The 23230-nt window shown below is 54.0% G+C and overlaps 7 protein-coding genes across 7 annotated transcripts; 3 read left to right on the forward strand and 4 right to left on the reverse strand.

Annotated features, from left to right (window-relative positions):
- Window positions 1-120: 120 nt before the first annotated feature.
- Window positions 121-1776, forward strand: J4E86_006960 (uncharacterized protein; the record flags this gene model as incomplete). Its single annotated transcript, XM_051447482.1, has 1 exon — window positions 121-1776. The coding sequence occupies one exon, from the start codon at window positions 121-123 to the stop codon at window positions 1774-1776; it is 1656 nt and encodes a 551-aa protein (XP_051301080.1).
- Window positions 1777-2639: 863 nt separating this feature from the next.
- Window positions 2640-6338, reverse strand: J4E86_006961 (uncharacterized protein; the record flags this gene model as incomplete). Its single annotated transcript, XM_051447483.1, has 2 exons — window positions 2640-6189; window positions 6241-6338. The coding sequence occupies 2 exons, from the start codon at window positions 6336-6338 to the stop codon at window positions 2640-2642; spliced, it is 3648 nt and encodes a 1215-aa protein (XP_051301081.1).
- A 21-nt stretch (window positions 6339-6359) lies between these two features.
- J4E86_006962 (uncharacterized protein) lies at window positions 6360-7694 on the reverse strand (the record flags this gene model as incomplete). Its single annotated transcript, XM_051447484.1, has 1 exon — window positions 6360-7694. One exon carries the CDS (start codon window positions 7692-7694, stop codon window positions 6360-6362), a length of 1335 nt encoding a protein of 444 aa, XP_051301082.1.
- Window positions 7695-9613: 1919 nt separating this feature from the next.
- On the reverse strand, window positions 9614-10950 carry J4E86_006963 (uncharacterized protein; the record flags this gene model as incomplete). The annotated part of the gene is made up of 2 exons (XM_051447485.1): window positions 9614-10785; window positions 10836-10950. The coding sequence occupies 2 exons, from the start codon at window positions 10948-10950 to the stop codon at window positions 9614-9616; spliced, it is 1287 nt and encodes a 428-aa protein (XP_051301083.1).
- A 349-nt stretch (window positions 10951-11299) lies between these two features.
- J4E86_006964 (uncharacterized protein) lies at window positions 11300-12079 on the reverse strand (the record flags this gene model as incomplete). The annotated part of the gene is made up of 2 exons (XM_051447486.1): window positions 11300-11967; window positions 12016-12079. The coding sequence occupies 2 exons, from the start codon at window positions 12077-12079 to the stop codon at window positions 11300-11302; spliced, it is 732 nt and encodes a 243-aa protein (XP_051301084.1).
- A 781-nt stretch (window positions 12080-12860) lies between these two features.
- J4E86_006965 (uncharacterized protein) lies at window positions 12861-17484 on the forward strand (the record flags this gene model as incomplete). The annotated part of the gene is made up of 9 exons (XM_051447487.1): window positions 12861-13026; window positions 13076-13134; window positions 13189-13346; window positions 13938-13992; window positions 14051-15709; window positions 15755-15898; window positions 16003-16125; window positions 16175-16264; window positions 16312-17484. 9 exons carry the CDS (start codon window positions 12861-12863, stop codon window positions 17482-17484), a joined length of 3627 nt encoding a protein of 1208 aa, XP_051301085.1.
- A 2787-nt stretch (window positions 17485-20271) lies between these two features.
- Window positions 20272-21057, forward strand: J4E86_006966 (uncharacterized protein; the record flags this gene model as incomplete). The annotated part of the gene is made up of 1 exon (XM_051447488.1): window positions 20272-21057. One exon carries the CDS (start codon window positions 20272-20274, stop codon window positions 21055-21057), a length of 786 nt encoding a protein of 261 aa, XP_051301086.1.
- Between the last annotated feature and the right edge of the window lie 2173 nt (window positions 21058-23230).

The following is a 23230-nucleotide window of genomic DNA, read 5'->3' on the forward strand; positions in this document are numbered from 1 at the left end:
ATAAGTCCTCTGTTCCTCTACTAATCTACCACATCCACTAAGCCCTCATATCATCAAAACACCAGCAACTTAACAAGAGCACTTTTTAACAAGTACATCTCACTATCAACTTTCCAAAACATGCCTTCCTTCCTACGTGCTAGCGATAGGCGCTGCGCTGAGTTCATCATGCATCCCAATGGGCACTGTGTGCGTCTTCCAAGCGGCTCCGAACTCTTCTTCACCCTACCAATCGACTTGAACATCCAACCACCCATGCCGCCCCAAGATCTCGAAGCACTTGCTGCATACTTAGAACGGACTCAACCACAACTTGCAGAAGGACCCGACGATCCCATCTACCAGAATAGCCTCGAGGTGCGAAGCATCATTAGCGACTGGCTCCAAGGCTCCCAGTACCTCGACGACATGGAGATGTACGCGTGGGAGTCTGGTCATGGCTTTCCGACATTCGAGGATGAATTCGGCCTTCCGGTCGATTTCGAGTGGGTGTGGGATGTTATCGCTTTTGAGGGAGGGGAGGAGTTGGTCTCCCGTTATGTCGAGTATATCAACGATTCTGCTGAGCTACACACACAAGCTCATGCCGAAGACCACCATGACTCCGCTTCTATAGGCCGCGCTACTCGCAAATCCCACACGCCTCCTCCCGGTTCTCCAATCGAGCAACCTCAGAATCACCGCTTCGGCCGGTTCCGTGTGGCAACTCAGTCCGACGGACCCGTCTCCGTAGGTGGAGCTGACTTTGCAAACATGGACGATTGTCTAGCATTCCTGGATACCCTTACCGACATCGAAGCGAAGTTGCTCAGTAAGAACATCATACAGTTGGAAGGCGATAGTTCCACTGGGTTGCGCATGGTACCTGGACCGAATGCGAAGTTCCTCCCTGAGCGAGCTTCGCAGGATAAGAAGGAAGCTGTTCAAACCCACGCATCTCCGGCTGATCACCAACTTCGTCATGTGCTTTGCCACCAAGTAGACCCAGAACTTGTTGTCATGCACCACGAGAGCGCTATGAAGCAAGGAAAGAAGCCCGTCCCAGAGCAGAAGTTAGTCTTCAAGCGCGTAGGAGCACCATCCAACCAGACAGTGCCCGCCGAGCTCGACCCCTTCCGCTTCTACGGCCGGGAACCTGCACACGAGGCACGACATGAAGGTGTCAACGAACAGAGGCTGTTCGATGAGCGCAAAAGCCGAATTGTTGAGTACCAAGAGCTAGCCCATGAGTACCACCAAGCTTCCACAAAGTTCCCTACTTGGCAGAGCAGAGAGCCACTGAAGAAGGCCCATGCTAAGGCAGTAGTAGCGTCTCTGCGCGGTGGTGGGCGTGAGCTGGAGCGTATGCTGGACCGTGAGCTTCAGCGTGACTGTGAGCGCGAGAAGGACAAGGAGAACCTTCCAGACATTTACGTGCAACACACCAAAGCCGCACAGCAGCCCTCATCTTCTCCCACCGGCCCCGGCTATACTTCTTCCAAGAAGTCCACCAGAATCCCCGCCCCCAAGACCGCCATTTCAGAGGCCCGTCCTAGATTCTCCGGCGCCGGACCAAGTGCTCACCGCAGTTTGTCGTTCCAAGAGCCTACTCGTCTGCCCATGCGCCCGAGGGTGACTGGTATATCTCCAAGCTTCGATGCTGGTGTCAACGACCCGGCGCACCGTATGTGTGGAACAAATGCGCATCATGCGCATGCGGAGGATAGCCCGGAGGATTCGCCTCGTCCAGCTCCCGGTGGTTCGTGGATGGATATTTTTGAAGAGTTGATGTCTTGAGTGAGGTACTATTATCGAGGAGATTGAGATGTTGGTAACGGGATTGGGCTTGTTGTAGCTGGCTGTGTTTGGTGAAGTAGGATAGTGAATGTATTCCATCATCGGCGTGCACTATACCAGGCATCCAACTTACTGCAACACCATCTTACAGCCCATCACATTCGCTCAATCATGATCACTCCAATTAACTCGCACAGTCCATTACTTTTGCACAATTTATCCATTCCAATGCCGTTACTACCCAGCAGAGCTAGAGAAATCTACGCTATATGGTATGTGAACATCAGATACCAGCCCAGAAAAAGGGATATTGTTCATGTCCAAGGAGATTCGTTGTCGTATCCTTTAAGAAAGCCTATTCTCATGCATATAGAAAGCCATCGGTGGAAAACAATCCGAGGAAGACAAGTAATGGAGCTCTGGCCATGCGCGAGCTCCATAATGTTCCCGAAGAAGAGCCCTGGTATATTTGGTATCCCCATCCGTTGTACCCTTTCCTTGTGGATCTACAAGCGTCATATATCGTCGAAGCCTTCATGTTGCGCCGGGTTTAAAAAAAAAGAGTAAAGTTATAAGATGAAGAAGACATGAACTAGAACGCGAATAGAAGAAGATCAAGGCGACAGGGGGAATCATGCTTGCTTAAAGTCGAAAACCTTGATGGTAATGTGAAAGACATAAAATGGGGAAACTCCTCGCTATGCTTGACCGGCCGTCATGGTTGTATATAGGCCGTAAAGATGTTGTGCGCATGGCGGAAATGCATGAATAAAGGTTTGCGCAGTATCGCTGGTAATGAAGAATAGGTCGACGGGTCGGGGGTATCAATGCAGAGTCGAACACCAAATGCGGAAAAAGACATACTATGCCCTGCTCGGGTTGATGTTCTCCAGCTCGCTGCGCTGGCGCAAGTACTTGGCGGCAAGCTGGTCGCCGCCCTTCATGGACTGCTCCATCCAGTGTTGCGCGACACACATGGTCATTGGGTCGCTGCGGGCGGGGTCTTGCGACGCCTTCCTCTCACGGTTGAGAAGCTCAGTCTTGAAGACCTCGCTGGGCCTGGTGAGCGGCAGGACTGTACGATGAACAAGCTCGGGCGATGTGAGGTAAAAGATCGCAAGCTCACGCTCGGCCACTGCGTCGCCCTCCTTGGCAGTGATAAGAAGCATGCGTCCGGCATCCTCCATGGTGTACTTGGACAGCGGTTCATCAACCGGAGCTGGTGTAGTAGACGATGCACCAGCCTTCTCGACAGCAGCTCCACTGCTGACTTTGCCTGCATCGCGCTTCGAGTTCTGGGTGATGACCTCATCGACGAGCTCTACCATGATCCGGCACACGTCTTGCTTGAGGCCGAGAGCAGCGAGACCGACATCCCAGAATGCCTTGCCTCGTGCAGTCTTGTCCAACATCTGCGCAGGCACAAAAGATGCGATGTACTGCAGGTCTCGGAACAGGGTCTTGGGTCGGATGTTAGCGTCGCGGAAGAGGCCTTGGATGACTTCGACAATCATGTCTGTGCTTGGCGGTCCAACCGGGGAGCGTGCACCGTTGCGAGGTAGAGGGGAAGCGTTGCTGACGCGTTCTACGCTCATGCTATGAGAGCGGCGCTCCTCGCAGTTGGCGATGGCTTCCTCGAGGTTTTGTGCTCGGGAGGTTTGAGTAGCTGGCTCACGAGAACTGAGCTCTGGCATGGTGCCAAGGGTGGGTGATTGAGGAACTGGGGGAAGAGTCTCCCGACGGTTGTTGTACGAGCGGCCCGTTCGAGAAGAGAGTGATGCTATGATGAGCAGCTCTAGCTCATACAGTGCATGCAGTTTAGAGTATGGGTTGGGATGTGTCTGGAACCTGCCCAACAGCCGTCGGAAAGCAACGTTGTACGGGAACTCGAGTAGCCCAGCCTTCTTTGCTGTGGCATTGCCAACCGAACGCGAAGTCGCGTCGCTGGAAGTCGAGGATTGCTCGCCGGCAGATTGGTGAGCGTCGGATGCACTGGCATGTTGGAAAGTTGCAACAGGCGGGGCCGCTGTTCCACGCTCGTTGCGGCCGAGCGTCTCCAGCGGCAAGTTGTGTGAATCGGGCAGGGTCTGCTTCCGGATGTTCTTCATGCTCTTCTTGGCGAGCTGCTTCTTGCGTTTCCGTTCCTCTTCATCTCTACGCTCGAAGCAGTCGTCTAGCAAATCACCACCGAACCACGAGTCGGTCTCGCTGCCGTTGGCGAAGACCATTGTTCCGAGGTCACTCAGAAGCAGGCCTGTGAGTGTTTGCTTCAGATCGAGCATGAAGCGGCGCTTGTCTTCGTTGACCATTGCAGATTGCTTCAGCATCACCGTACCCTTCGATGATGATGCGGTACGTGGTCGGATGCTTGTGGCGTTGGTAGGAGACTGCGCTTGGGTCTGGAACGGTGACCAGAAAGTAGCCATAGAGTCGATTGCATGGACGGGTGAAGATCCACCGAAGTAGTCGGGGGCATCCATGGGGTTTCTTCCCCAGGGGCTCTGGTCGAAACTGGAAGATCCATTGCGGTTAGCTGCGGCACGCAGACTACCTTGGCTTGGCCGTTGCGAGAAGTCATGGCTACGAGAACCAGGTCGGCCGTGGGTCTCGTACTCCTCATCACCGGCGATGGAAAGAGTGCCAACACCAGTCAGAAACAGGTCGCCCTTCTGCCGTCCACTCTCCAGAATTTGTTGGTCGCGCTTGTAGAGGTCGCTGGCCCAGAGCACGGGCCCATCAAGGACGCCCTCACCAATGACCTTGGTGACGCACTTGTCGACTTCGAGACAGAAACGGTGTATCCGCTCCTCGCCCTTGCAAAAGTTCTCCACGCTGTATTGCATAAGCCACTTCAGCGTGATTTGGGACTGCTCGTCTGACAGCTTGTTCGGTCCACCGAAGTCTTGAGACGCTGACATCAGATCAACCAGCTGAGCTTCGCTCTGGCGTAAGAAGCTGTTGCTGTTTCGCGGTTGAGAACCAGACGGGCCTCTGACATTGAGCATCTTTGACTGTTGGTCCATAATCTTGAGAGCAAGCGCAACGTTCCTGGCGTCCTCGTATGGCTTGGAAGTGCGGACATCTGTGATGTACCACATCTTGTCTCGAAGATTCTTGAACGTGAGCATCATCTCTTCGACCATACCATCTGACCGCTCCTGGGACTGCTTGAGCCACACGAACCAGGCCTCGAACTCTTCAATGGCATTGGCTGCCTTGCTGAGGAGGTCGCGCGGGCTGCGAGAGAAGTAGTTGAGAAGGGCTGCGTAGCCGTTCTTGACCAGTGTCGGAGAGCTGAGTCTTTTCAGACTCTGCAATGTCTTGTAGTACATATGCGCATTGACGAAATCGGATCGTGCTTGACACTGGTACATGGCGGTCTCAAGCATGGTGACCAGAACTGAGTTGTTCTCTTGCTTCTCGCCGACTTGAGGGTTGCTGTGACTTCTCGGAAATTGTGGTGAGCGCCGTGACGAGACGTTTCTTTGGCTGGCAATCATGTTGGTAAGCTGGCTTTGGCTCTGAGTGGAGTTGTATGGGTTGCGTGATCCGAGGTTTTCGCTGACGTTGCGTACTGGGCCACGTCCACGAGTGCTTTTGCGGGTCGTCATTCTGTTGCTGAAGTTCTTCGATTCGCTGTCGGGCGCAAGATCCTTGGGAATCTCGTACTCCTCCACCAGCTTGGCGATTGCCTCTTTCAGCTGATGGTAGTCGTTGCCAAGATCGAACCTGTTCCCGCCCTCTTCGTCGTCGCTGCTGTCGCTGTCTGGTGAGTCCTCGTCGTGCTCATCCTCATCATCAAAGTCTTTGCGCATACGCGGCTTCAGCTGCTTTCCATCAGCGGAGATGTAAAGGACAGCCCATCGCTCTGCGCACGGATGGCAAGAGCCTGATGTGGCTTCGAAACCTAGGAGGCGAGTCATCTCAGAACATGCCATTCGCAGCTGTCTTCCGTATTGCTCTGTTGGTGCAGGCTTCATCTCTGTCGGTGATTCGCCGGATACCGGGTTGCTGTCCAGGAGTGGCTCACGCGAGGTCTGGTCGCTGGTCATTGAAGAAGCACTGGCACTCAGGATAGAGCTTGCGTCAGTCACAGAAGCGGCGGCATTGCGAAATGGAACCGACATTCCGGACATGGAAGACGCAGAGGAAGTCAGACCAGTACGGCGCTGGCTGTCGTTGTCCATGTGGCTGGACGACGGACGTCGCTCCGGGAATAGAGCGTTGACCAGGGTGACAATGTCGGCTGGTGACAAGACAATGAATGGCTGAACTTCCACAGTTTCTCTGGGTGATGTTATTGCCTTTGCAGGAAGCAAAATTGGCTTCGAGGGTGTCTTGGTGTGCTTGAACCGAGCGAGGATGTTTTCGATGTGTGTGCGGATCTCTGGGAGGATTTCGTTTTTCTGCTTCCTACAGTTTTGTCAGCTGATGGCCCAAGGGTACTCCAGCATAGCGGCATACCAGTTGTAGGTCATGTTCACGACACATTTCTGCGCTCGGATGGCGACTTCTTTGAGAATCTTGATGCGAGCATGCTCACTGATGTGGTGGCCTATCATGATGCCATGGGTCTGTTCTTGTTAGTCTCGCAATTCTTGCGTTAGAAAGGGTAGACATGCCTCGGGATGGATGATGGCGTTCATAAGGAAGGTAGAGAAGAGCCAACGCGAGACAAAGAAATTTTGCGAAGCCCTGCGCAGGCTCTTCTCGTCCTCCAGCTTGCGAAGGATGGCATTTCCAATCTCCAAGACTCCTTCTGGAATACCGCCGGCGCTGGGCTCATCGTCAACGACCTCGAACAGACGCTTGACAGCCTTGTCAAAGAACTCGTCTGCTGCGATGGTGTCCTTGCTGGAGCGCGGGGTCGCTTGCATTCCGGGTCGTGCGGCCTGCTCCTCGGGCTTCTCGAGCAGGAACTGGCCATCCTGGAGGGTCTGCATAAGATAGAGCTCCAAGTTGGTCTTTCCGGGCCATTCTCGCATGCCGGCCCAGACATCGAGCACAGTGCGGATGAAGTTGGGGTTGTTGTTCTTGATCAGCTTAGCACAAACAGTGGCCCATACATCTGTGCGGCGAAGGTCCTCTGCCGAGTCGGGTCCGGATGAATTAGCGAAGATGGTGTAAACGAGGGCAGACAGCGGATCGTGGCGCTGGAAAGATAGCAGACGTTCTACCGGGCTTGTTCCTTGCTGTTGGGCCTTCTGCGAGGGAGCGTTGCGGCTACGGGCGTTTGCAAACATGACCGAGTCAATCGGGTCCATGGTCTGACGGAAAGACGTAAGAGAAGTGAGCTCTTGCTGCGAAAGACTGGAAATACGAGCAGCAAGAAATTCTGGGTTCGTACGGATTTCGGAAATGAAATCCAGAAGGTTGTCCAGGATCTTGGACGGTACTTCATTGAGGAAAGTGGAGGCAGAGAGGGGCTTCTCGCTCCGGAAGTTCTTGGACTTGCCAAACTCCAGATCCGGCTCCAAGAGGGCATACTGCCGCGTGGCATCGCACGAGTTGCGGACATCGTTGAGGGCGTTGTAGAGAGAGGCGAACGACTTCTTGTCGTCGGAGCGGAAGTTGTCGACCAGCGTGCGGTAGGCCAGCTCGCCGCAGTGTACCAGACGTGCGGAGAGGGCGCTCGAGACCAGCCAGCGGTGCAGGCGCACGCGGGCATGCGTCTTGCGCTGCTCCTGGTAGCCCTGGAGGCGGATCAGGTGGGCGAGCTCGGCGAGGGAAGTCGCGGACGGTGGGATGGCTGCAGTCGGCAGGTACGAGTCGGTGTAGGAGGAGAGGTCCGCGGGCAGCAGGCGCGGCAGGCGGCCGGCGGGGGCGGACATGGAGGCGGGTATCTGGGGGCGCTGGAGTTGCTGGTGGCCATGGCGGTCGGCGTGGACGTCTGGAGTTCCGCCAGGTCGGCTGCCCATGGTGGCCGGTGGTGGTTTGGGAGCGCGAGGTGAGGGCGACCTGGGCGGGCTGTGAGACCTAGGCGGAGCCTCAGCGGGCGGGTCGTCGACTTGAGAAGTAGTGTGCGAGGGCGTGTGGCATCTGGACGACACATGGGTGACGGTGGGCGACACGGCTACGAGAAAGTCAGCGTCGGCTCGCCTGCCAGCTCATCGTACATGCACAGAGCAGCGCATTGATGCCCGCGCCAGCTATTGGCCGGAGACGCGCTCGCGCACGGGGGGGATAGCAGAGCACGGGGAGGGAGATGGGCACCTACGCGGAGTGTTGCCAGCCTGCGCCGGCGAGGCTGTGAGTTGGGTTCGTCGCATCATGTCGCCATGAGAGAGCCCCATGGAAGCCCTACGGAAGGTGCGGACCTCAAGAAGGTGGCAGAGATCCCCTACGGCATTGCCAGATGGGGCGGTAGTCTTGGGAGAAGAAGAACTGCTTTGGGCGCGCCCTCTCCACCGCGCTCGACGTATGCGCTGGCGCGTCTTGACTCTTTAGGTGGTAATGATACAGAAGCGAGGCAAAAGAAGCGTGATTGGGCCTCGTCCTCGAGTCCCTGTAACAAGTCACGACTGCAGCTCAACGGCCCCCGACTAATCCCATACTACTGCTAAGCCGCCAGCCGCCTAGAGAGCATACCGTGTGCGAAATACAGCGGGGGAGCTGCTTCAGATTGGTGGCCGTGCCAGACCGCCAGACCTGCCCACGACCTCCATGTCGCCATGGAGCCGTCCAGGCGATGACTTGCAGGAACAGCACATCGCAGTGGGACGAATGAGGACCAGCCCGCCGAATGCCTCAGCTCAGACCCTCGCCTTCCCACACCAGCCATCCCCGCCTCGCACAGAGACTCGTCGACAACGCACGCTTTGGATCGGCGCCGTCGTCGCTCTGATGGAAGCTTCGGCGACGCTCTCCCGCCGCTGGTGCTGGCCTGTTGATGTCGCCATAGAGAGACTAGGCGGTATCGCTGGCCGCCTCTGCGACCGCCCCTCAACGCTACCCCTCCTCCCTTCACCACGGCACGCTGCCCTCACGAGCAGAGCAACTCGTAAACTCTCAAACACGCTTCTCTGCTGCAGCTGCAGCGCCAATACAGACGACGCCCCTCAGCTAATCGCCTGCGCGCAGCTCTGCTCGCCCTCCTGACGTGACAGCCGGCGAGTGGAGTCGCCCTCTTCCCCTGCGCTGCCAGCGCATGGCTGTCAAAAAGGACCAAGCCATGCAACATGCTGCACGCCAAAGCATCGCGCTGCACCGCTGTGAACCCATGTTTTCCCATTCATCTCCCAGTGCATGCCTAGTGCCTCGCAATCCTCGACATCATTCATCACTCCGCCATGCATATCCAGTCGCCATCCAATGAGCCGCACCGTCACACCACATACTAAACTCTCTGCAGCATCTCCTGCTTGGGGCTATCGCTGCAGTCGCTGCGGAGCTTCGTTCCTTTTGCATGTTTGCAGTCGCAGTGCGTCTGCAGCTATATCCTGGTGCATGGCAACTCAATCGCGATCGTATCATTACGAGATAAGAATATCCTGCGTGGGCGTTAAAATGTTACAATGAACATGTTTCGTTTCCAGCTGGCTATCGGAGATCGTCGACCATCTGCCGGTCGCGTGTAATACCCCGCCACACGATTGCCGCATACAGACCGCTCCTTCTTCAGGTACCCATGGCCATTCCACGTACTCTACCCAACGGCATTTGGGCTGACGGTCGCCCTGCCCAATCGCTGCTAAGCGCCTATCTACAATGCAAGACATGCGAAATCGTGGCGATCCCCGCTAATCCGACACCAACGCGCCAGCGTAGCGCTCTACCGGCACCATTGTACCCGATCGCTGCCTCCGCGACTCCATCACAGCTTGCCCAGAACCCATAGTCAAGGCATGGCTTCCCTGAGTAGAGGAGCGACACGTTTCCGACTGTGCTGCACTTGTCGCTGCCACCAAGTCTTTCTCCACTCGCTCTCGCTGTCAATGTCGTCGGAGCCCTGCCAGTCCTCCAATCCCAACTCATCTTTTGAATTCGTGGCAAATGTTTTGGCAGCCGACACGGCGCCGTCGTTGAAGGCCCATAGTAACAGTTCTCTCTGGAATTGCCCATCTGCACCCGACGACGTGGTCATCAGGGAATACATGTCCAATCCACGCTCCCTTGCAAAGTCCTCCAACGCTTTGAGGAACGCGTCGGATGCCTGAGCACCTGCTTCGTCGCCAGCTTTCTTCTGGAGAAATCCTATAGGCTTGACAACAGAACTAACACCGAGCTTTCGGCCACCCTGGTCCCATTGCTTATAATCCTTCCGAAGTATGTCTTGCAGCTTTAGGCTTCCAATGTCCTTCTTTGCTGCGTTGATCTCCTTGTAGAAGCTGGCGCGGTCGAAGCTTGCAGCCAGCGGGGGACAGAGCATGATCTTAGCTTCCAGGTACTCGACTGCCTTACGGTCATGCTCGGTCGTTTTGTTCTCGTCGTGGAGATCGGCCGTATCGATGAGAATGCTGGCCAGTCCCAACTGGGCGACGTCTGCATCCCAGCGCTTGACAAAGGCAGCGTCGTTGGACATGCTGTCACCCTGCGCATGGGCTGCCCCCGAAGACAAGGCAGACGCGGAAGCCATGTCCCATGATGGCTGGCAGTAGTTTGCAATCAAGCTAGTGCAGCTGCCACACTTCTCGATTATCCTCGGCTCGTCGCCTGTGTCTTCCGGTACTTTTTTCTCATCGTCATGATGATCAATGACACCAGCGACACGCTCTGCATATATTTTGCCCAATTGGCCCTGCAGCGCATTGTGGTCTACCAAGATCCATTTGGTATTTTCAGGCGCGAGCTTCGACTGTATGTCTGACAAAGCAGGAAGGTCATCCAACGTGATCAAGTGCTTTGACTCAATATTGGCGTGCTTGAATACGGCCAAGTATTCCGGTCGTAGCTGAATATCGGAAGCTGAAATATTTGTGATTGGTACGTAAAGTGGGCTAAAGGCATTTTTGGGCGGCGACATGGACCGGAGGTATGCGTACAAAATGGAACATGACATCGAATCAAGGTCTGCATTTCATGAGTATGCAGCGCCATTGTGGAGCAGGAGTCATGCTCACCCGCAGATTCATTGCCAATGACGAATGTAATCTTCTGACTAGTTTCAATGGCGCTCCGGAGAGCGCCTCTCGCGTGTGTGAGAAAGGCTCGCAAAGAATTCCTCGGCACCGCCATGACTGTGTTTAGCGGTGAGACGTGTGTAGGTTTCGGGAGGGTGGAAGACGATGAGCGAATGGTGTTCAAGAATGGAAGTGACGTAGAAGGCGCTCGGACCACGCCACGTGCATCACGAGGGCAGGAAGGCGCGATGACGGGAATGTGGTGGGCAAAGCGACGTTGACTGTTTGTGGGTGTGAGGTTTTTCATGGCCAGATCGCGTGACAATTGGGGAGCCGATTGTATTCTCTGGTGTCCTTGCGTTGCTACCTACCCAGCACTTGGAAAGGCGCCGCATGCGCGTGGTGGCGCATGGAGGCTTTGACTGACCTCGACAAGACATCTCGCGATATCCTCAGTGACGTGCCTATGCAATCTCGACGCTACCTGCCGGGACTCCTCTAGTACTCCGTAGCCGACGAGCAAAGAACTGCATGATGGGCAGCATCTCGTCGCGGCTGCTCGGCATGCCATCGCCGTTCTTCTTCCACTCTTTGAACTCGATATATTGGAAAGCATCCTTCAGCTTCGTAGTCGCACTGTCGGTGACTGCAGACTTCTTGTCTGCTTTGCAGATTAGCACTGGGGTCTTGCTCTTCTTCTCCAAGGCCTTCAGCGGCACTGATTGGGATAGAGGCCCTCCGACACTGATTACCCCGCCTAGTTCTTCCTCAAGCTGAGCAGCAGCCTGCAGTGCGACCATGCCGCCTTGCGCGAACCCAAATATCATGATCTCGCGCGCTTTGTAGCCGCATTTGCCGATGAGACCTTCGCGAATGACTTGATCTAGAACCAGAAGTGTGGACTTCTGGACGCCGGTATCCATGTCCATCTCGCCTGTAGTGGAGTCAAAGATCATGTCTTCACCCCAGTGCATCCCACCGAGATCGAACGGCAGCGGGTTCGGCGCTTGTATCGCAATGCATGCTGTTTCTGGGAGGTTCAGCTGCTCGCCGAGCTTCGTAAAGGACGCATTCGTGTCGCCGAGGCCGTGTAGGAGGATCAAGACGTTCGTGGGTGGTTGCGAACCCGGCGCTGCACAAGTTAGCGGGGGTAAGAGAGACTCTTGAGATTGCGACCTACGTGGCGTGATGGTCAGGGTCACTGACGATGGAAAGTCAGCTTTCGTAGGGAGTCGGCCCGGCATGTTGTTGCGAAGATGGTGTTGTGGCTGAGTACATGGTGGAGTTGGAGCACCTGAGACTCGGGAGATAATCGCGCGCTAACTAGCCAAGCTTTCTACCATGGAACAAGCAACAGCCCCAGCGATCGTACCTGAGGCCAGGCTACACTGTTGGCACGAGATTTCAACTTTCATTTCGCATTCCGTGGTACTGTCCATGAGGATTTGGGATCTCTTCCAGGCGCAGGCCCTAGCTCGCGAGCCTAGACGCTCTGTCATGCAAGGCTAAGCTTTACCAAGGAAGCTTGTTTGACGGTGCCGAGAGTCCCGTTGATCTGACGTCCACATCCTGGCCCATTACGCACGCGTCTATACCGCAACAGGTTCGTCAATATACTTTCAAACGTGCCGACACGAAGAGTGAGCCACTCAGATTAAGATTTCAGCGGTCTGGTGCGTAACGTGGCGCAAGAATGAGCTCAAGGACCCTGCATGTGCTTCACAGCTGAGCCACAAGTGGTCCCTGGATGGCTGAGGGCGAGAAGAGAGGGGTACGATCGGCCTCGATGAGTGATTTGTTACTGCCAACAGATGCATGAATGCTGGCCGACTATGACGCCGCGTGGCAGCGGTTGTCCGAGGAGAGATACTTAAAGGCTGACGAAGTACGCCTCTAACATGGACACTACACTCGACTACCATTGCTGAACTACAAACAAGTCCAATATCACTCCTCATCTTTCCGTCTTCACATCATCAACTATCAAAATGGGTTTCTGGGGTGCGTCTGTCTCACTTATTCAAGATGTCTCTTGCTGACTCCATTACAGACAAGAACGAAGACAACTACCAGCAGGTATACGAGAATGACAACTTCGAAGAGAACAAGTCCAGTCTGGGACACGAGATGATCGCTGGAGGAGCTGCTTTCGCAGGCTTCAAGGCATTCGAAGACCACCAGCGCAAAGAGGGTATGTGTTTCCACATGCTTGATCTTATCGCACACTGACGTCGTCTTAGGCAAGCCGGTATCCCATCAGTTCGCCAAAGAGCTTCTTGCCGGCTTCGCAGGCGCTGAGGTAAGCATCACCGTGTGACGGTGTATGGGATGGCGGCTAATCGGACGTCTGTAGGTTGACAAGCTCGCTGAGACCAAGGGCGAGGACTGGTTCGACCGCGAGAAGGCCAAGCGCGACGCAGAGCACCATGCAGAGCGCATGTACGACGAGCACTACATCGACAACCACGGCGCGGACCAGTACGACCCTCAGCAGTACGGTCGCCCAGAGAAGTTTGAGAGGCGCGGGTGGTAGCGGAGGAGAGGCGACTGTGATTGGTCAGACCCGTAGAAGCAACCAAGAATCCAATGAAGGACTAGCTCAATCCTTTTGAGACCAGTGCTCTGGCCAGCCCCTCGGTATCGTCAACGTGTTTCGTGAACAGTGGCAGCTGTATGTCTCTATCGACGTGGGTGTTTATCCGGTCTTGTGCTGGAGGCTTCTGAGGGGCTTCCACACCTGCAGAATACAGGATCCCTAGGTATGACGTTGTCGCCAATGCGCCAACAGCTGCCAAGGGGAACATGATTCGTGCAAATCTCCTCCGCGGTATACTCAATCTCAGCGTGACAGCCCTCGCAACCACGGTTTAACTGCTGGAGGTAGCACACGACCATCTTCGCATTTACTAACCCTTATCGCGCCCGTGAAACATTCTACAGTGTGCCTGCGCGGAACCTCATGCATCGACGAGAAACGCAAACGCGCTTTTGTGCCCCCCATTGACCGTGTTTGGGTATTGACGCGCCGACGAGACGGTCATGAAGTTCGCAAAGTGAGACGACGCACCGAAATAACTCCAGCCACGGGACTGACTGCAGTAGAGAGCTAGAGCGCGATCTGGTACCGGAGTGGCGGCTCAAGTACTTAGACTACAAGGTGATGCCGACTTCCGCTAGCCGACGCTTAATACCACAGACGACTGACGATACCTCAGGTGGGCAAGAAGAAGCTCAAGGCCATCAGTCGCGCCCTCCGCAATGTCGAATCGACCCCACGCCTCCGCCGACGCGGCACCCAGATCCTGCCCTCGCCCTTCGACGCCGCGCCCAAGTACACGTACCTCAACCGCGACCAGACGGGCAGCGCCAGAGACCCCGAGGACCTGAGGGCGCTTGCTATCACGAACAGCCGCAGCCAGCACAGCCTGCGCCAGAGAGCGAACAGCAACCAGAGTGGCCGCACGCCCGAAGAAGAGCCATTGGCACAGAGCGAGACGAACCGCCGAGACTGGGCACACAACTACGGCAGTTTTGAGGGAAGCACATCTGATGGCGCCACCAAGACCGGCACCTCTGCAGACAAGGCCAAGGCACCGCCGTCCTTGAAGCTGCCTGGGGCTGCGCTCGACCCTGAGAACCCTTCCCCTCAAGGAGGAGCGGCGTCTGGCGCATCACTGCGAAAGCAGAAGACAGTCACGCTTCCTCCGCCAGCAGAGAACGACAACGACAATGCTTTCGAGGTCGGGAAGACGGTTTCGCCCCACAAGCATCACAGCTCGCTGCCCAACCGATACAAGAGCGTCTTCACCCCCAAGCGCATGAACTCGCTGCCCGGCCCTATCACCGAGCACAAGTCGCGCCCATCGGTACGCCGTCTGTTCTCACTGAGCAGCAAGACTCCCCCGGACAGCCCAGGCGACGTCCCCCTCGAAGCCTATCGTGATCTTGACTTCCGGCAAGCCGAGTTCTTCAACTTCCTCGATGGCGAGCTGGATAAAATCGAGTCGTTCTACAAGCACAAGGAAGACGAGGCTACCAAGCGCCTGAATGTGCTCCGCGATCAACTCCACATCATGCGAGACCGACGTATCGACGAGGTCATCAAGCGTCAGACGGACAAGATCAATGCGAAGGCCCACAAGAAACACGACGGGCATCATGTGCTGAGCAACGGTCAGAATAGCAGCTCCGGTGACGAGAATCAACATATAAACGGGAATGGGAATCTTGGAAACACCCTCAAGGACACTTTCCTGAACCCCATAGACGCCGCGTTGGACGCCATCAACGCGGGCAAGTACGGGAAGAGCACCAAGAACATCACACAGCTTGCGACTCCAGCGGCTCTTCAGCCCAAGGACCATCCCGATAGCCGTCGCGACTTTGCTAGACGGCCAGAACTGCCCGACGTGCCATACCAGACAGCGAAACGCAAGCTCAAGGTGGCACTGCAGGAGTACTACAGAGGGCTCGAGCTTCTCAAGTCCTACGCGTTATTGAACCGGACTGCCTTCCGGAAAATCAACAAGAAGTACGACAAGACCGTCAACGCGCGACCATCATCGCGGTACATGAACGAAAAGGTCAACCAAGCCTGGTTCGTGAACAGCGATGTCATCGAAGGACACATTCGAGCGACGGAGGACCTATACGCGCGGTACTTCGAGAAGGGCAACCACAAAGTCGCCATCGGGAAGCTACGCATCAAGATCGCACGAGCAGGCGATTACACAGACAACACATTCCGCAACGGTCTGCTATTGTCGGCGGGTGTTATACTTGGCATCCAGGGTCTCATCAAAGCAAACACTATTGCAGATCTGCACAATACTGACGGGAATGAGTTCGCAGTGAATACAAGCTATCTGTTGCAGGTAAGTTCATCCAAACCATGGATAGGGCAAAGCTAATGTTTTCAGATCTATGCCGGCTACTTCCTCATCAACTTCCTTCTTCTCCTATTCACTCTGGCGTGTCGGACCTGGCACGAGCACAAGATCAACTACGTCTTTATCTTCGAATATGATACCCGCCACCACTTGGACTGGAGGCAACTTGCGGAGGTCAGTACTCATTCCATATCTGGCGCGCTGACACTGACGTACCATAGCTTCCTTGTTGGACTTTGTTTATGCTTGGACTGTTTATGCAAATCAACTTTCATCAGGTTGGGGGAGATGGACTCTATCTCTACTACCCAGTCATTCTTATTGGTATATCGGTCGCGCTTTTGTTCAATCCTCTGAGGATAATGTACTTCCGTACTCGCATGTGGCTGCTGTACTCCCTGGTAAGTCTCATGATCAACTCGTGCAAAACCACTGCTAATGCCTCGCCAGTGGCGCCTGTTGCTCGCTGGTATATACCCTGTCGAATGGAGAGACTTCTACTTGGGCGACATGTTCTGTTCTCTGACCTACAGCATGAGTGTAAGTCCGCCGAACCCATCTCTGCTCCAAATCACTGACCCGCCTAGGGCATCGCACTGTTTTTCTGTCTCTACGCGCACGGTTGGGACAATCCCAACCAATGCAACTCGTCTCACCTACGCGTTACCGGCGTTATGACGACGTTGCCGGGTATATGGCGATTGATGCAATGTCTGCGACGTTACAAAGACACCGGAAACAAGTTCCCTCATCTGCTGAACGGCGGAAAGTACATCGCAACCATCCTGTTCTATGTTTCCACCAGCATCTACCGCATGGATCAGAAACCGTCCACCAAGGCAGTCTTCATACTGTTCGCAACCATCAACGGCATCTACACGAGCTTCTGGGACATCTACTACGACTGGAGTCTCGGTGACCCACATGCCAAGCATCCCTTCCTGCGCAAGGAGCTGGGATACAAGAAAGTGTGGTGGTACTATACTGCTATGTGCATTGATCCGATCTTGCGGAACAATTGGGTTATGTACCTGGTTACACCCCTGCAGCTTCAGCACTCGGCGACTACCTCATTCTGTGTCTCTCTCAGTGAGATCTTCAGAAGAGGCATGTGGTCCGTATTCCGTGTCGAGAACGAGCACTGCACGAACGTCGGTCGCTTCCGCGCAAGCAGGGATGTACCACTGCCGTACTACCTCCCCTTGGATGCAGAAGAGGAAGAGGACCATACCTCCGGTATCCCTCGAGCACCTACCCTCATCGACGAAGAACAGCCCGACGAGCTCCGCCCATACACACCAACCGAGAACAACAACCAAGTCCGTCGTCCAGCTACAGCTTCAGGAGCAGATCTCGAACACTCCCAATCAAATACGCGCAAGCGCCGCGGCCCTCAAGACGACTTCCGCCCCTCTCCTCTCCAGCGCGCGTTCACTCATGTCGGCGAAATCTTCCGCGACGCCCACGCTGAGGACTTTGAACGCAAGACGAAACCGGAGCTTGGACGCGATCCTCGCGAATCGAATAAAGCCGATGACGACGACACGGATGATGATTCGGATAATGAGGAAGAGCAGGAGCAGGAGGCATTGGTCAACGCGGATGGTAGCGATGGCTCGGATAGCAGACATAGCATTGCTGAAGTTGAAGTCGACGATGAAGTCGCGGATGAAGAGGAACAGAGTGCGCTGTCGAGGATACGCGAGGACTTCAACATTGGAGTTACTGGGGCGCGGAGTGATCATACGCATCAGAAGTAGTCTGCGGCAATGCGTAGGTGGCTTGGTTGTTGATGCATGGGTCTGGAGATTATGGTCTTCGCAATGGCTTCGTTTCCTTCGTCCTAGTTTATAACTATTCTTTTCAAGCTTCTACCCCGGATCACTTTGCGACCCAAAGTGTCCTCACTATTTTGCCGACCAACCTCGGCACGCCCGTCTCTCTCTTCCGACCGCCGTTTCGGTGCCTCTCCAATTTGGTGTTTCGGCGCCTCTGCCCTTCACTGTCGGGGAGAAAGAGAAGGAGACGCCCATCTATTGTTTGTTGAATGTGCTGGTTCTACAACGCAAGCACGACACGGCGAGACGCCCATCTATAGCTTGGGTTACATCCCGGACCAGATTCACATCGTAGCTTCCCGTCCGCATCGGCCTCTTGGTACCGAAAATATCAGTTTGGTATCGCACCAAAAGTCTTTCAGTGTTCTGGTACACGATTCGAGGGCGCATTTCTCGTCGTTGGTAGAGTGGTTCACGTAGGAGACTCGACAAGGGTCTGATGAGATCACAATTGCGAGTACCCATGAGCGTTTCATTGATACAAGTACGCAAAGTGCCCTCTAAATCCCACCCACCGCACCATAACAGCCTCCAAAATACCTTGGGCCGCATTATTAAGATTACTCAACCCCCATCCTCACCCATCAACATGACACAAAAACAACACCTCCACCGCCTCATTTCTCGAACCTTCCTCCCCTTCCACACCTATTCTATTTGTCATTCTACGTTGAGATCTGCATGCGCCATGGTTGCCACATGGAAGATTCCACGTGGAACGGAACATAAACAACGTGGAACGGAGCAAAACCAGATTCGCGGAAACAAGCCAAGATGTAATGATGAGCCTCTTGTAGGCTTTGTTGCGGTTAGCACCAGCGAGCTAGTGACGTGCACGTCACCGCTGGGGATGCTTTTTCCCCGCCAAGAGCCAATGGCATGGGGCGCTAGGTGGATATCAAGGAACATCAAGGAACGGTGCGGTAGAAAAAGGTGTTTCAGCGACCGAGTCTTCGGGCTCTGCGTGAGGCTGAGGCTGGGTGCTGTTGAAGAGGAAAAGAAGTGGCGAATGGGGTAGAGGGGAGTGATTCATGAGTTTGGCTGGCGATGTAATCTCGCAAGTCATGATAAGTATTGAGAATGAGTTATGAGATGGAAGAACGAGTACTGTATGAGAAGGAACAGGGCACTGAAAGGAGATGAGTGTGGTAGGGAATATGGGGATGGATGGCTGGCTAGATGGGTAGTTCATGATGAGACGGCGTCTTGGTTAGTAGTAGGTTAGCAGTTGTTCGTCCTCGCCGAACACCCCACGGCGCACAAACCTTCTTCTCGCTCGCTATACGTATGGAAATACGACGGAACACAGCCCGAAAGAAAGAACGCTGGTCAAAAGAACCATTGGGTTATCCGAGTTCGAAGGTCTTTGAGTGTAAATACTGGATGTTCCGACGCTGGTGTTAGAGGAGATACGTTCGAGCACATCCGCACTCACTCACTCACTCCACACTTTCAAATCTACACACGGTTTGCATCCATCACGTACATAACAACCAATCTCGAAAAATCAAACCACCGCTAAACTCCAAATCACAACCTCGACCCACCAACATCCCTTTACCTACATACTTTACACCTCCAAATCTCAACTCCTCGACAATGCCGTCAGCAACCCCCTACCGCTGCTCCGGCTGCGACTTCCCCAACCCCGCTTCTCACAGCGGCGCTTGCCTCAACAATATTGCCTACTGCCCCAAATCAAAAGGCGACTGGTTCTGCGCCAAATGCCCAAACATTGTGCGCATCACACTGGGTTGTGATAAGGACGGCGTATATAGGTGTGATCAGTGTGGTGCGGCGTTTGATGCGAAGTACAAGTATACGCCGCCGGTGAGGAGTTGGAGCTCGGCGGAGAGGAAGAAGGGGACGGAGTATGAGGGGCGCTGAAGAGGCGGGGATGGGTTGAAGATTATTGTTATGGATATGCTTGGGTGGGTGATGGAGAGGGGAAGATGCCAGTCGTTGGGAATACGACATGAGGGATGAAGATTATTGGTATATCAGTGCGGAGGACGGGAGGAACATTTCGTAATATGACGAAGTCATGGTCCCGAAGACAGCTCGCTCAAGTGCGTTGGGAAGGGTATTCCAAGGGCGAAGAGACGACATGCCAAACATATACGCGACTCGCTATAGAATACTAGATTAGGACATTTCACAAGGAGTTTATGGGGTACAGTTATAGAAGGGCAAGATAGATCACCTCAACGGCATTAGACTGACTTTTAGGTCAGGGCGGCATCACGGGCCACGTGGTCAGGCAGAAAGAAACCATCTCAAACAACAACGGCATTATGTTCATGACTCTTAAGTCTTCGCAAATACGGTCTTGGGTAGTACAGCCCCGCCTTCTTCAGTCAGACGTTGTCATCGTTCAGTGACTGTAAGACGACGACTCCGCCTAGATGTTACCCCGATACAGTCAATAGTTTGACTGTACTGAACGATGTGATGAGCCAGGTGCAGTCATATATGAGTAAAATATGTGACTCTTCACTAGTACAAAAGGCGATCTTTAGAGGCTCCCTATCTAGATACATCACAGCACTCAAAGTCCTTCAGCAACCACGAGCATCTATCTACTATCTCTATTGGCACAGAGCCCACAGTAGATCATAAGTTTGCTTCACAAACTCATCCACCTTACTCGAGAAGAAGTTGCATCGCCTAAACCTCTATCCTCTTTTTGTCTCCATCAAATACTTCACGATGTCGACATCAGTCCCCATTCCCATAGATGATCCCATAGATCAACCCCACAAACTTAGCCACCGTATTCTGGCGATGGCAAACCTTATTATCCACTACAAAAGGCTGCTCGATGAAACCATAATTCCCGCAGCCAATGACATCATCGCCATCGGCGACACTGCCCAGTTCGGCGCCGAATCTATACTCCATAAATCCGATAACAGGATGAAAGCCATCGAAACCAGCGGTATCAAGATGGGGGGCCGCAGGCGAGCAGATTTACTCCTCAAAAGCTTGAATGCGCATGTGGATGAGTTCTGGAAGTATGGATGGGACGCCCTTAACTTCTACGTCGATGGCCAGGGCTATCTCAACCTTAAAGAAGATGTCGAGCCTGACGTGTTTACCGTCCACGAGGATGAGCTTGCAGCGGCAGTGCGCGATAGCGGGGCGGATTACTACGCACAGTTGAAGGAGGCACTGTTGACGCAGGCTGATGATGATCAAGAGCGGGTAAACAAGATGTTGGAGGAGAATCAGATTTGGAACGAGTTTATGAAAACGGACAAGCATAAAGGGTTTGGGGCGGAGTTTAGTGAGCGTATGGCGGAATGGAACGACAAGTCGAATGATTTAGAGAAACGCGCTCCATCGCCGACCTTGAAATTGTCGGGCGACATTGACGACCATCTCGCTCATGTGAAAAAGGCTATCGCCGAAATTGAGCTGATGAAGGCTGCCGTCAAGACTGAACTGGAGAAGACTGTTGACAAGTCCGAGCTGGAGAAGGACAGCACGGACTAGTTTTGGTTCCCTTTTCGATAATATTGGTGTAACTTCTTGTTATGGATCTGTATCTGAGCCTATGTCAAAATGCAGAGAAATACAATGTTACTGGATGTTACCATTTTGCTTCGCACGTGAGTCACTAGAACAGTCCACAGGAAAGCTATCATATATTGCACACATCATCCTTCGACTCGAGGAAACCGCACCGCTGCATCGATTTGATTCAGTGGTGGACATGGTGTTTTGACTGTTTTCACCGTTGTGATGTAGTTTGATGGTCGGGATCGGTTGTTGATAGCTTTTGGTGCGGATATTTTGTACTGCGGTTTTTGACACCAACCATGGCCGAAGAAGAGAATCTGCGTATTGGGAAGTCGTCGTTCATGAGTTGCCAAAGGACGCCATGACTGGAAGATATAACAGCGGTAGGTCTGCGAGAGTAAGTCTTTCAACATGCGTACACAAAGCACGTCTGCCGTAGCCGCGTCTCGTGTAGTCTCATGGTTAGGTGTGTAAAGTCGACCAGTCAGCAGACTTAGTCATTGATATTGGCATCTCCATAGTCACTGTGCTCGTGTATCGTCTGTAGTGCTGTTGAATGTCCACCTGAAAGACAGCATTCGTGGCCTCCAACTAAGCGCCAGCTTCTTCAACCTCCTATCTCTTATGGATCGTCAGGTGCCCAAATGCCGATAAGGAAAGCATGCAAGCTGCGCGCATGCCATCCCACCACCAAGTAACTGTCTTGAGCTGGCTCTCCTTGAGATCGTGATATTTGCATTGACGGCATGACAAGAGCGGCTTAGTTAAAGGTCTTCATGCCACGTATGCGCTACTCATTGTTCGAAATACGAGATCAAAGTCAGGGAATTTGACACAAGAAACAGTGTTGAGAGGAGCTGATGAAGTGATCAAAGACGATCAACAATCCAGACCAGTGCGGAGAACAAGAGCGTAAATAGTGCACTCGTTGACAGCACATAGTGTGGGGGTGAGCGACTGTACTTGTCAAATGGCAGAACACAGCCCCATGGTGGCGTCGCATAACGCTGTCATTTGAAAGGGAACAACGAGACACTCTCCCAAGGTATGCCCTGGGGGCTGGGAAGCCGCGTCGGGACGAAGCGAGCCAACTAGGCCGCTTTAGATGGCACCTCGGGATACATGCATGGACCTGGCAGTCATCTTCGTCACGACTTTGGGTCCAAGTCCGAGCGCGTCGACAAAAGAGGTGGGGGTGGCTTAAGGCTGTGCAACACTGTCATCATCATCGAGGTAATGTCGATGAAGTCAATGAGATGTTGAAATGTGCCGAGCTCCAATTGGGATCCGCAGCCAGCTGGGAGTATAATGGAAGAATTGTGAGATGAAACCGCGATAATTCATGTCCGAAACTCACAAAGACATCTAGAACAACGGAAGAGCCCCTACTTCTATTGACATGACTGCTAGCGTCAGGCACCGGACTGGGAGATGAGACGGATCGCTGCTCATTTCGCGCACGGAAGCGACCCGCACACACAGATGATCGGATCGATAGGCGAAGCCGCGGCAGCGCAGCTTGGTGTCATCTCGGTAGTTGTGGTGAGGTGGCCAGGTACAGGTCGTGGTCCGCGGCATACGATCGTGTTTGAGAAAAGTAAAGATCGTTGACGTAGATGCGGGCGCTAAGCATGGACTTGACGCGATATCACATGACCAAACCATCATCACGACTATGCGGCCCAGCGATCATCGGATCCGGGTACGAGTAGCGCTCCGTCACACCGCTCACAGAGAGAGGTGCGACAGCGCTCGCGGGGTAGACAAAGGCGCTGGTCGCGATTGGGTCTCGTGAGCCTCAGCAGATAACGCAAGAGGATGCATGTCATCTCCTGGGGCTGCCATTGGCGCGCAAGGTTACGCAGAGATGTGAGGGTTCGCATCGGCTGCAGAGTAGAGTGAAATTGTTGATGGCACACAGGAAGGTGTGTCGAAGCAAAGACGCCTCGTGACGCTTGTAGCGCCACCCAGCAACGCGTGGGCTTGACTTGACATGTTACTCAACAAATCTAAAACGAACCACGACCTTGTGGGAAGTGCCCGCAGCCCGTCAGATGCTCGCACCGCGGAGCAGAGGCATTGCTAGCAGAGTGATCGGTGCTTCCGTTGTCGATGTGTCTTTGTCGAACAAAGCAAATGTGTTATT

This window comes from Alternaria arbusti, assembly GCF_024043155.1.
Source record: "Alternaria arbusti strain BMP 1465 chromosome Unknown scaffold_9, whole genome shotgun sequence".
NCBI lineage: Eukaryota > Fungi > Ascomycota > Dothideomycetes > Pleosporales > Pleosporaceae > Alternaria > Alternaria arbusti.